General features: G+C 38.4%; 1 protein-coding gene across 1 annotated transcript in view; it reads right to left on the bottom strand.

Moving 5' to 3' along the window:
• FCRL6 (Fc receptor like 6) overlaps positions 1 to 13,228 on the bottom strand; it is a 60,872-nt gene extending 47,644 nt beyond the window's left edge. The window contains exons 1-2 of the mRNA XM_056814633.1: positions 13,062 to 13,228; positions 12,615 to 12,733 (exon numbers count right to left, since the gene is read on the bottom strand). Coding sequence (XP_056670611.1) covers positions 12,615 to 12,733; positions 13,062 to 13,228 — 286 coding nt within the window. The remainder of the gene's footprint in view (positions 1 to 12,614; positions 12,734 to 13,061) is intronic.
• Positions 13,229 to 13,996: the final 768 nt, after the last annotated feature.

Raw genomic sequence — 13,996 nt, forward strand, 5'->3', positions numbered from 1 at the left:
AATACTATAAAACAGTCACAGAGGTAGTATCAGAGATGGTAGTTTTAAATGTGGGTCCTCCAACCCTAGAACTTCGTGTTTTTTCCTACCAAACCATGTCTACATCATGAATAAATTCACAAGATTATAGCATAATTTAGTGGACTAACCATTAGACTTTAGACCTAGGCAAGAGTTGTTAGCCTGAGCAAGGAATGGGTTTCCTCCTCTGTAAAATGGGAAAAAAAAATTGTTCCCAACTTCACAGGGTTGTTAATAATAATAGCTAGCATTTCTCGAAATAACACTTCAAGGTCTGTAAAGCACTTTACAAATATTATCTCACTTAATCATCACAACAATCCTGGGAGGTAGGTGCTGTTATCACCCCAATTTCACAGAAACTGTGGCAAACTTCTAAGTCAGGTAGAATTTGAATCAGGTCTTTCTGATTTCAGGTCTACCCACTGCCTCTAGTGGGGAGAAGAGAACTTTGAAACTGTAAAGCACTCTCAAAAGTCATTAGCAACATCTTGTTCCTCCTGATGAACCTAGACTATCCATTACCAAAGAGGGCTGGACCAAACTAGCCCTGAGTTAGGTTCAAAAGGGATCTACAGGGAACCAGGACACTCAGAATGTGGAGCTAGAATGGATCTTAAGGATCACCTACTACCTCAGTGGTTTCATTCGATCCATAAATTCTGAGCTCAGAGGACCTGCCCAGGGTCACACAGGTAGTCTGTACCAGAGCCAGGATTTGAAAACAGGCCAGATGAGTGTTATTTCCATGATCCTGAGCTCCCATGTTGGAGACCCAGGGCAGGGAGAGACCTAAAATATTCATGCGATCACACTGGAAGGTACATTCTTAGGTCTGGTCTAGACTTCTGGGGACAGGAAACTTCCTTCCCCATCCCATGAGGCTACAGAATATAGTCATCAAAACTTTGCTCCAGAACCAAGGTCAGAGGGATGCTGGAAGAAGGAAGAAGCCCTCTCTTGGGCAAGAGCCACAGTACCCCCTGGTGGTTATATGGGGAAATAGCAGCCCCCGAGAGGAAAGATTTTTTTACTCAGTTGGGTACCAGGTCTTGGAGGTCTAAATTGAAGGCAAACTGCTAACTTTTCAGGAGAGAAAACAGAGACAAAAGGAGGTAAATTGTGACTCATAATGGGCTTTAGAGGTAGGTCTAGAAGCCACGTCTCTTGAATTGAGGGACCAGAGCTTTGTCCACTACACTTCAGAGACTTTTTAATACATTGAATAGAGATTCGGTTAGCATCTATTTTCTCTCTGGTGTTCTGCAACTCATTCTTGCAGACCTACACACCCTAATCTGTCAAGGGTATGCTAGTGAATGTTTAACAACTGGCTCTCTGGAAAAAATAACTCGACTCATTTTAAAGTTTTATCTGAATTATTAGCATTTTCTGTATCATTTCTAAGGTCTAGACAATCAACCAAACGGTAAATCAAGTCCTCATTTATAGCTTTTGCTGTTTTCAGAGGTGTGGATACTCTCAATGAAAGTTTAACAATCAGATCTCACAAACTGGTCTGAGCTGACTTCAGCTCACTCACTCATGCAACACATTCCCATAAATGATATCTCTTGTATTTGTATTCACTCGTACAATATTCCCCAATTCTAATTCCCTGTCAGGGCTGGCTTCACTGGGGCATGAAATGTAAGGGACCTAAATGGATTTCTGCCCTACTAAATTCTATAATACACTTTTTGTTACCTTACCTTCTGTCTTAGAATCAATATTATTGGTTCCAAGGCAGAAGAGTGATAAGGGATATGCAATGGGGGTTAAGTGACATGCCCAGGTCATACGGTTAGGCAGTGTCTGAGGTAAAATTTGAACCTGGGACCTTTCATCTCTAGGGCAGAGTTACTCAGCACTCTAGGTATATTTCCAGAAGGACCCTATGAAAATGTTAATGTGTTTTCTAGAGGGAGAAGAGGTTCAAGCAGTTGAATACTTTTTTGGTTAATTCTCTTGTGGTTTGAAAGTAACTTAAATTTGATCTATCTTTCCACCCACTGTTTCACTAATATACCTGTGTGCTATTGTATTTCCACAATTAGTTTTCATTCCTAATTTCCTTACTTACCATGTATTAATTTTTTCACTTATCCCTTTTTGAAGGCAGAAATTGAATTTTTTGTCATCTTTTTATTTAGTTTGAAGTAATGAGAGCAATAGACCTGTTTCAGAAGACCTAAGCTTCAAGTTTCTGAGGGCATAGGCTACTGTAGTACCTTTATTTTTTATTTTTATTTAAACTCTTTACCTTCCATCTTGGAATCAATATTGTGTATTGGTTCCAAGGCAGAAGAGCAGTAAGGGCTAGGCAATGGGGGCTAAGTCACTTGCCCAGGGTCACACAGCTAGGAAGTGTCTGAGGCTAGATTTGAACCTAGGACTTTTTTGAACCACCGAGCTGCTCCCTACTGTAGTATCTTTGAGGCAGAGAGAAACATTACAGCCCAATGCTGCTGCAACAATAATAATAATAATGGCAACTGTAATAGCTAGCATTTGTTACTGCATAAATCAGTGGCCACTGATGTTTACTATATCTGCGATCTCTACAACAAATTTCACCCTTCGCAGAGGCCCATCACTTTGGTTCAGACCCTCATCACCTCTGTCCTGTCATACTTGTAATAGTTCTTGACTTTATTTTGCAATTTATTTTTATTTTTTATTTTTTCACTTTTTATTGTCATGCAAACCACATTTCCATATTGGTTATTGTTGTAAGAGCAAAGTTACACATAACCAAAACCCCAAAATAAAACCAAAGATAGATTGATGTGAAAGATGATCCCAACAATTCTTTCTTTGCAGGTGGATAGTGTTCCCCATCATGTCTTTCAGGACTGTCCCAGATCATTGCATTACTGAGAGTAGCCAAGTTTTCAGAAATAATCATCGTCCAATATTGCTGTTATTGTGTACAATTATTTTTGTGATTTAAACTTTATTATATTTACATTTTAAGAGTACATCTACTTTAGCAGTATAGAAACTATTTTTAGCAAAGTGAACATGAAAAATTAGTTAAAATAGAAAGCTATCAGGACACCACTGTTAGCAATATCCATCTGTGAGCTACTACAATTTTCCTCTGAACTTGTCCCAATGACTTTTATTACTTTTCTTCTTTTTAAATGCACATTTCTTTATTTTCTTCAGTTACATGTAGAAACAATTTTTGACAATTATTTTCTGACATTTTAGGATTTAGTTTTTCTTTCTCTCTCCCTTGCTCCCCTCCCCAAGCAGTAAAAGTCTAATACATGTTATACCAGTGCTTCCATGCAATAAACATTTCCATATTTCTCATGCGGTGATAGAAGACACTTATCACAATACAATTTAAAAAAACTCATGAAGAAAATAAAGTGGAAGATGGCACGCTTTAATCAGCAATCAGAATCCAACAATTCCTTCTTTGGCTGTGGATAACATTTTCCCTCATGGATCCCATTTAGATATCTTGGGAACTTGCCCTGCTGATAATAGTTTAAATAGTTAATCATCATGTAATATTTTTGTTACCATGTACATTGTTCACCTAGTCCTGCTTCACTTTGCTTCAATTCATGTCTTTCCAAGTTTTTCTGAACTCCTGCTTCTCATGGTGTGCTAGTATTCCATTACAACCATGTATCACAATTTGTTCCACCATTCCCCAAACCATCCCCCTGTTTCCAATTCCTTGCCTGTGGCTCTTTGCCACTACAAAAAGAGCTGCTAAAAGTGTTTTGGCACAGGAATATCTTTTTCACTTATATCTTATCTCTTAGGGATATAGAGCCGGTAGTGGTATTGCTGGGTCAAAGGGTATGCATTGTTTTTTTTTTGAGTGTGGTTCCAATATTGTTCTCCAGAAGGGTTGTATCAATTCACAGTTCCATCAATAGTGTACCAGTGTCCCAATTTTCCCTTATTCCCTTCAACATTTATTGTTTTTCTTTTTGGTCATGTTATCCAATCTTGGTAGGTATGAGATGGTATCTCAGAATTGTTTTAATTTGAATTTGTTTAATCAATAGAGATATAGAGAATTTTTTTATGTGACTATAAGTAGATAGTTTTAATTTCTTCCTCTGAGAACTGCCTGTTCATATCTTTTGATCATTTTTCATTTGGGGAATGCTTTGTATTTTAATAAAGTTGACTTAATTATATATTTGAGAAATGAGGCCTTTGTCAGAGATACTTACTATAAATTTCACCCTCCAACAAATTTGTTGTTTCTCTTTGTTACAGACAAAAGAGTAGTTGCCATAAACTGTTACAGACAAAAGAGTGGTTGCCATAAACTGTGACTGTGAAAATATGGGTTTCAAGACTGTGAATTGCCAAACTGTAAAGAAAGATAATTTTTAGTGTCTTGATTTAAATATCAAAAATAAGTGGTCACCGTGGGAAAAATCCCCAAATATAAAATACCCCAGTCAGCTGGGTTTTATGGAGATTTTAATTAATACAAATGAAGGAATTAAAGAAAGGGAGAGAGAAAGAGAGGCAGAGGAAATAGTAGGAAAGGGCCTAGGCCATTGGCTTTAAGATAGACTTTTACTAGAGACTAGTTAGTCCTTAATCACTCACCACAAGATTTTGTCCCAGGCAAAGCTCTAGTGTTCAGAAAGACCCTCCAGTTCAACTCCTGAGCTCAACTATTCTCAACTCCTTCTCTGAACTGGTTCAGGCAGCTCCTTTTAAAGAGAATTTTCTCCTGTCACCTCCCCTAAATTTTCACATCTACCAATCACACTAGACGTTTTCCAAAGGCCTGACCATTCTTTTTTTTTTTTCTTTAAATAATATTTTATTTGATCATTTCCAAGCATTATTCATTAGAGACAAAGATCATTTTCTTTTCCTCTCCCACACCCCCCGCATAGCCGACGATTCCACTGGGTATCACATGTGTTCTTGATTCGAACCCATTGCCATGTTGTTAGTATTTACATTAGAGTGTTCGTTTACAGTCTCTCCTCTGTCATATCCCCTCAACCGCTGGAGTCAGGCAGTTGCTTTTCCTCAGTGTTTCTGCTCCCACAGTTTGTCCTCTGCTTGTGGATAGTGCTTTTTAGATCCCTGAAAATTGTTCAGGGACATTGTATTGATCCTGATGGAGAAGTCCATTACCTTCAATTGAACCACAGTGTATCCTTCTCTGTGTACAATGTTCTCCTGGTTCTTCTCCTTTCACTCTGCATCACTTCCTGGAGGTCGTTCCAGTCTCCATGGAATTCCTCCACTTTATTATTCCTTTTAGTACAATAGTATTCCATCACCAACATATACCACAATTTGCTCAGCCATTCCCCAATTGATGGGCATCACCTCATTATCCAATTTTTTGCCACCACAAAGAGCGCAGCTATGAATATTCTTGTACAAGTCTTTTTCCTTATCATCTCTTTGGGGTACAAACCCAGCAGTGCTATGGCTGGATCAAAGGGTAGATATTCTTTTGTCGCCCTTTGGGCATAGTTCCAAATTGCCCTCCAGAATGGTTGCATCAGTTCACAACTCCACCAGCAATGAATTAATGTCCCTACTTTGCCACATCCCTTCCAACATTCACTGCTTTCCTCTGCTATCATGTTAGCCAATCTGCTAGGTGTGAGGTGATACCTCAGAGTTGTTTTGATTTGCATTTCTCTGATTATAAGAGATTTTGAACACTTCTTCATGTGCTTATTAATAGTTTTGATTTCTTTATCTGAAAACTGCCTATCCATGTCCCTTGCCCATTTATCAATTGGAGAATGGCTTGATTTTTTGTACAATTGATTTTGCTCTTTATAAATTTGAGTAATTAAACATTTCTCAGAGGTTTCTATGAAGATTTTTTCCCAATTTGTTGTTTTCCTTCTGATTTTAGATACATTGGTTTTGTTTGTACTAAAGCTTTTTAATTTGATGTAGTCAAAATTATTTATTTTACATTTTGTGATTCTTTCTATGTCTTGCTTGGTTTTAAAGTCTTTGCCCTCCCAAAGGTCTGACATGTATACTATTCTGTGTTTACCCAATTTACTTATGGTTTCCTTCTTTATGTTTAAGTCATTTACCCATTTTGAATTTATCTTGGTGTAGGGTGTGAGGTGTTGATCAATTCCTAATCTCTCCCACACTGTCTTCCAATTTTCCCAGCAGTTTTTATCGAATAGTGGATTTTTGTCCCCAAAGCTGGGATCTTTGGGTTTATCGTATACTTTCTTGCTGAGGTCGCTTGTCCCCAGTCTGTTCCACTGATCCTCCTTTCTTTCTCTTAGTCAGTACCAAATTGTTTTGATGACTGCTGCTTTGTAATATAGTTTGAGGTCTGGGACTGCAAGGCCCCCATCATATGTGTTTTTTTTTTCATTATTTCTCTGGATTTTTTATTATTATTATTTTATTATTTTTATGGTTTTTTCTAAATCAGTAAAGAAATATTTTGGGAGTTCAATGGGTATGGCACTAAATAGATGAATAAGTTTGGGTAGGATGTTCATTTTTATTATATTGGCTCATCCTATCCATGAGCAGTTAATGTTTTTCCAATTGCTCAAGTCTAGTTTTAGTTGTGTGGAGAGTGTTTTGTAGTTGTGTTCATATAGTTCCTGTGTTTGTCTCGGGAGATAGATTCCTAGGTATTTTATTTTGTCTAAGGTGATTTTGAATGTGATTTCTCTTTCTAGTTTCTGCTGCTGAGCTGTGTTGGAGATATATAGAAAAGCTGATGACTTATGCGGGTTTATTTTGTATCCTGCAACTTTGCTAAAGTTGTTGATTATTTCAATTAGCTTTTTGGTTGAATCTCTAGGATTCTTTAAGTAGACCATCATGTCATCTGCAAAGAGTGATAACTTGGTCTCCTCCTTGCCTATTTTGATGCCTTCACTTTCTTTTTCTTCTCTAATTGCTACTGCTAGTGTTTCTAGTACAATGTCAAATAGTAGAGGTGATAATGGGCATCCCTGTTTCACTCCTGATCTTATTAGGAATGCATCTAGTTTATCCCCATTGCAGATGATATTAGCTGATGGCTTTAGATATATACTGTTTATTATTGTTAGGAACGACCCTTCTATTCCTATGCTCTCTAGTGTTTTTAATAGGAATGGGTGTTGTATTTTATCAAAGGCTTTTTCTGCGTCTATTGAGATAATCATGTGGTTCTTGTTGGTTTGCTTGTTGATGTGGTCAATTATGTGGATGGTTTTCCTAATATTGAACCAGCCCTGCATCCCTGGTATAAATCCTACTTGATCATGGTGGATGACCCTTCTGATCACTTGCTGGAGTCTTTTTGCTAGTATCCTATTTAAGATTTTTGCATCTATATTCATTAGGGAGATTGGTCTATAATTTTCTTTCTCTGTTTTTGACCTGCCTGGTTTTGGAATCAGTACCATGTTTGTGTCATAAAAGGAGTTTGGTAGAACTCCCTCTTTGCTTATTATGTCAAATAGTTTGTATAGTATTGGGATTAACTGTTCTCTGAATGTTTGATAGAATTCACTGGTGAATCCATCAGACCCTGGGGATTTTTTCTTAGGGAGTTCTTTGATGGCCTGTTGGATTTCATTTTCTGATATGGGATTATTTAAGAATTCTATTTCTTCTTCTGTTAGTCTAGGCAGTTTGTATTTTTGTATATATTCATCCATATCACCTAAATTGTTGTATTTACTGCCATATAATTGGGCAAAGTAATTTTTAATGATTGCCTTAATTTCCTCTTCATCGGAGGTGATGTCCCCCTTTTCATCTTTGATGTTGTTAATTTGCTTTTCTTCTTTCTTTTTTTAATTAGATTGACCAGTACTTTGTCTATTCTGTTTGTTTTTTCAAAGTATCAGCTTCTTGTCTTATTTATTAAATCAATAGTTCTATCACTTTTGATTTTATTAATTTCTCCCTTAATTTTTAGGATTTCTAGTTTGGTTTTCTGCTGGGGTTTTTTAATTTGATCGTTTTCGAGTTTTTTATTTGCATTTCCAATTGATTGATCTCTTCTCTCCCTAGTTTGTTGATATATGCAGTCAGGGATATGAATTTACCTCTGATTACCACTTTGGCTGCATCCCAAAAGGTTTGAAAGGATGTCTAGCCCTTGTCATTTTCCTTGATGAAATTGTTAATTGTTTCTATGATTTCTTCTCTCACTAAACGATTTTGGAGTATCATATTGTTTAATTTCCAATTAGTTAGGACTGACCATTCTTAATTTACATCTTGTTATCACCTTCTCTGGGTAGACTAAAACTTCTGAGTATTTCACATCTCTTTGCTAAGCTTGCCCTTTTAGTGATTAATTTGACCTTCATAGGTACTTAGCACCCTTTTGTATTAGATCTAAAAATAGACCTATATTAAGGGCTTTTGCCTCACTATAAGTATGAGTTAAGTACCTTCATTGTTCACTAAGGAGTTTTACAATTTTATCTTCCCCTAAAGTATGCCTAAGTATGGGTGGAGTAATTTTAAAGTTCCCAATACATTCCTGATCAAGTACCTCCATTGTTTAAATAAGGAATAACCTTAACCAAATGTTCTAAGGTAGGGTCTGAGCAGTTTTAAGATTCACACCTTCCAATCTTGGTTGCATTCATTTTGTTTGTAAAAAAATACCTTTAAATTTAAAGCAATCAAAACTACCATTTCACTTTTGGTAATATTCTCTATTTCTTTTTTAAACAATATTTTATTTGGTCATTTCAAAACATTATTCATTGGAGACAAAGATCATTTTCTTTTCCTCCCCCCCCCCCCCCCCCCGCCCCCATAGCCGATGCATGATTCCACTGGGTTTCGCATGTGTTCTTGATTCAAACCCATTTCCATGTTGTTGGTATTTGCATTAGAGTGTTCATTTAGAGTCTGTCCTCAGACATATCCCCTCAACCCCTATAGTCAAGCAGCTGCTTTTCCTCGGTGTTTTCTATGTTTTATTTGATCACAAATTTCTCCCTTTTCCATAATCTGACAGGTAAACTTTTCTGTGTTTCCATAATTTATTTATGCTGCCACCCTTTATTTTTAGGGTTCTTTCCATTTTGACTTTCTACTGGTGTTTGGTGTAAGCTTTTGGTCTATGTCTAGTTTCTCCATTTCCCCCCAGTTTTCTTAGTAGTTTTTGTGAAATAGTGAGTTCTTTTCCCAAAAGCTTGGATCTTTGGGATTATTGAATACTTAGTTGCTATGAACATTAATGGCTATATGTTAATTGCCTAATCTATCCATTGATCCACTACTCTATTTCTTAGCCAGAACCAGATTGTTTTGATGATTACTGCTTTATAGTATAATTTGAAATCTGTTACAGCTAGGCCTCCTTCCTTCGTTTTTTGTTTTCATTGATTCCCTTGATATTCTTGGCCTTGTAATAGTCTCTTAATTGGTTTCTGTGAAGATAGGATTAACTTTCTCCTTGTCTATTTTTTGCTAAACAAATCAAGAACTTGAAGTACCCCTACTTGACACTAAAAGAGCTTGCAAGTCACTTACTAGAGTGAGCTCACACCTCCAAAGGTTACTCCCTCTCTCCCCCACAGTGCTAGGAAAATTGAAAGGCTAAGAGTAATTCTGTAAAGTGGGGGAGTGACAGGAAGTGACACAGAGAAAACTGCTTTAAAAAAGCCAACCTGAGGACTGATTCACTCTCTCTGACTTGGTAAACCAGACTGGAGGAGGAAACTCTTTCCTTGGATCCTTTGTTGGCTTATGGTGGGGAGTGGAGACCCTCTCTATTCATTGGCACTTTGGTGGGACACTCCCTTCAGTATGAGTTCTGGTGAGATTCTTGTCTTAGCCTCATGATCACTGACGGTTCTTGGTGAATTCTTCAGTGTCTCCTGGCTCTTTGGATTTTGGCTTCCTAATTAGGATTTTGGATTTTGATGAGATTTGCTTTTGGAATTTCATTTGTGTTCTGGAGTCATTGGGATTAAATTTAGGGTATCCATACCTAGGCAATACTTTCTATCTCTTTATCTATATTTCTCCACTTTCACTCTTTCCACCTCTTTCTAAATTAAGCTGCTAAAAGTCATTTTGACTTAAGCTGTAATATTTTTAAATCGGTGACCACAAAATTATTTTAGAACTTTTATATTAGCATAAAAACCTAAATTTAAATTATTAAAAAAATACCCTTACCTTCCATCTTGGAATCAATTCTCTGTATTGGTTTCAAGGCAGAAGAGTGGTAAGGGCTAGGCAATGGGGGTTAAGGGACTTGCCCAGGGTCACACAGCTGGGAAGTGTCTGAGGCCAGATTTGAACCTAGGACCTCCCATCTCTAGGCCTGGTTCTCAATCCACTGAGCCATCCAGCTGCCCACCTAAATTTAAATTCTTATAGTTTCCCAGCTTCCAGTTTTTCCCATCTCCAAATCATTGGTTATACATCTACCAGAATAATCTTCCTAAGGTTTAGATCCTGGATTAAAAATTCTTCAGTGGCTCCCTTTTGCCTTGTGGATAAAAGATGGGGTGACATGACAGAGAGAGGGTCATCCTTGAAACTGGAAGCACCTGTGTTTAACTTCTGCCTCTAAGACATATGTGTGACTATGGGATAGTCTGGATTTTAATTTACTCATCTGTAAAATCAGAGTAATTGAGCTGAATGATCTCTAAAGCCTCTCAACTCTATATTCTTAAGGTTTGTTTATTGGATGACCTTTTTCTTTCTTTCAGATTTCCTTTAAAAACAAAAAGAAAACCCAGTAACATAGCAATTCAAGAGTATTAGTAGAGGAAGAGGGAGTACCCACCTGAACAAATGACCTTTGAAGTATGATTAGCTACTGCTAAGTATGATTTGCTCTGAAAACCTATGGATGATTCTAATAAAGCCAGAGGTGGTTGTTGTTCAATCATATTTCAATTGTGTCTGACTTTTTTCATGATCCCATTTGGGGTTTTCTTGGTAAAGATCCTGGAGTGGCTTGCCATTTCCTTCTTCAGTTCACTTTATTTCTTTTTTCTTTTTTTTAAACATTATTTTATTTGGTCATTTCCAAACATTTGTCATTGGAGACAAAGATCATTTTCTTTTCCTCCCTCCCCCCCCCTCTCCCAGTTCAGTTCACTTTAAAGATAAGTAAGCAGAGGTAAACTGGGTTAAGTGACTTGCCCAGGGTTGCCCAGATAGTATCTGAGGCTAGATTTGAACTCAGGAAGATGTCTTCTTGACTTTAGGTCTAGCACAATATCCATTGTAACACCTAAGGAGGGGAAGTCAAGGTACTGGATAGAGAGGGCAGTAAGACTGAGATTTAGGTCTGGTTTCTGATTTCTTTAGGCTGTGTGACTCTGGGTAAGTCAATTCTCTGGGCAACTTTAAGACTGTAAATGGCCTGAGTGCTGTCATTCTGCACTGGTAGGATGAGCTTCTTTCCTGGGAGTTCCCTGCTGATCAATCAATCTATATGCCCACTATATTCCAGACACAATGAAATCACAGATCTAAAGCAAATATTTATTAATATGTATGAAATGCCCAGGATATAATTGAATTTTCTGATTCAGCTTCATTGAGAAAGAAGGGAATGTTGTGGGAAAATATACCCAAGTATGTAGCAGGGTCTTGCCACAAAAAGGACTCCGTTCAATTCAGAAGTTTAAAATAATTGTATTTAAAGAAGAGGTTTCTAAGATAGTAAAATAGCCTAGGCTGGTGAAATGGCTCAGGAGCTGGTAGAATAACCTTAGGGTTAAGGGAATAGACTGGTTGCTAGTGGAATAGCCCCATAACCCTGGGCTTATGGAGTAGCCAGGAGCTGATAGAATAGCCTGCTCCAATCTCCCTCACCCCCCAACAGGGTTTCCTATTTATTGAGGGCCCCTGGACTGTCAGAGCCTTTAGTGTGCATGTGTTAAGGTCCGGGTTTTCACCCACCACCAAGGAAGTCCACGGACAATGTAATCAAGCAAGGAGAAAGCCTTTATTGGGAAAACTGATACGCACATCAGTGGGAACCTCTACCATCAGAGTTCCAAGTTGCTTCTGACAAGCTGGGGTTTAAATACTTTTTCATGAATAACCTTTGTTGGAAAGTTGCTTTTTGCACCTGGGGTCTCAGTGCTGGAGTTTATCAGGGACCTTGGACGGCCCCAGCACAAGCCCAGAGCTTATCTGTCTGTGGCGCCTTGGCATTTTCCCTGGCTGAATTTCTCAGGGCAACTTTCAATTTTGATCTCCCTCACATGTTCCATGTTTCCTCCTATTGTCCCACCTGCCATCATTTGTTAGTGGAAGAGAGGTCTTGTTACCCTTATGAAATGCCCTTGTCAAAGAGGGGAACATAGGGAGGATACAGTATAATGGATAACTACTATAGGCAAGAAATAATACTTAACAGTTCAGAACTAAGGTAAATTGAGAACAATATAAGTGATTAATAATTCAGAACAAAGCTGGTACACAGAACAGAATAGCACAGAACTAGTACAGGTGATTAATAATACAGAATGGCTAACGGATTAATAATACAGATCCTGCAATTTGTGCTTGACTAATGCCGAAGCTACAGATGTTGCAATTTATGCTTAACTAGTGCTATACAAGAATTCAGAACATGAGGGTCACTGCCTATTGCCCACCTCCATCAGGAACACATAGATTTTTCCGTTCTGGAGAAATGGTTGGAGATGGGGAATAGTTTTGGGCATACGCCATCACAGAACCACCGAAGAGGAGGGAACAGGGAGGCCCCACTTTACTGTAAAAATCACAAGTACCATTAACAGAGAGCTTAAAGGTTTGGAAATTGCTTTACAAATATTAACTCATTCATCCTCACAAAAATCCTTGTAAAGTTAAGGAAATTGAGACAGAAAGTAAAGTGATTTCCACAGCTAGTAAGTTTCTAAGGTCAAATTTGAACTCAGGTCTTCCAGACTCCAAGCTCTATTCACTGCACCACCAAAAGCAAAGCGCAGGAGATAAATCTGTAAAGACAATGGCTGTAAAAGGGCTCAACCCCAAGTTGGCGGAGTCATGAAACTTCATTGAAAAAGGGGGTAAATTCATTCAAGGAGGGGAATTACCCCATTCCCATCTTCTCTATTGTGATTAGTCCTAGCTTTTTTCCTTCCCCACATCCATTGGTTGGATTGGTTGTCAGTGTCAGAAGGCCTGAGCCAGCGCAGTGGAAGCTTCGGGCTTGAGCGCAAAGCACGCAGGGAAATGTAGTGCGATCCACGCTCCTCCCCATGTAGGGCTGCCTATGCCTCCCGGTTCTGGAGTTAAAGGAACTGAGGGACTTGGATTTGCAGCATCTGTTTTGCAGACTGGTCTCTGCACTTGAGCTGGAAATGAACGACTGCGGACTCTGGGGCGGCTCAGGAACGGAGTCCGGAGCTCTGTGTCTCCAGTCTTGTGCCGACCTCAGTAGCCTATTCCCGGCCGCAAGAGGGACCTTAGACTTGCCCCGCTAGAAACTCTTCTTTCTGATCTAGGAAATGGACCTCGTGGTAGGGGAGAGGGCTGATCTTCTTGGGGGTTAGAGGGAGACTCGCTTTCACTTCCCCGTGTGCATTTTGTCCCAGGGTGTTATTTTAGGGTACAAGGATTATGGATAGCATCTCTGCTTCTTGGTCCCCAGCTTTGCTATCAGGACATTCTCTGTTCTGCTTTCTGTAGGAGATTCATGTATTTATTGCTGGAAGCAACTATCCCAGAGGTCATGTAGTCCAAACTTTAATTTTACAGATGGAAATAAACAAACAAAAAATAGTTCTAGATAATGTGACTTGCCCAAAATCTCAGATGGTAAATGGTAGAGCCAATATTCGAATGCATCACCTAGAACCACACAAACATTCTTATTAGTTCAATGTAGCTGAATCGGATAAGTTTTAATTAAGTACTTACTAGATGCTGGAGATACAAATAGACATGACACAGACCTTAAGACAAGTACATAATCTAGTTATGAGGGGAAAGTACAAACCAATAAAATATTATGCTGCAAGGGAAAGGA

This window comes from Monodelphis domestica, chromosome 2 (assembly GCF_027887165.1).
Source record: "Monodelphis domestica isolate mMonDom1 chromosome 2, mMonDom1.pri, whole genome shotgun sequence".
Taxonomy (NCBI): domain Eukaryota; kingdom Metazoa; phylum Chordata; class Mammalia; order Didelphimorphia; family Didelphidae; genus Monodelphis; species Monodelphis domestica.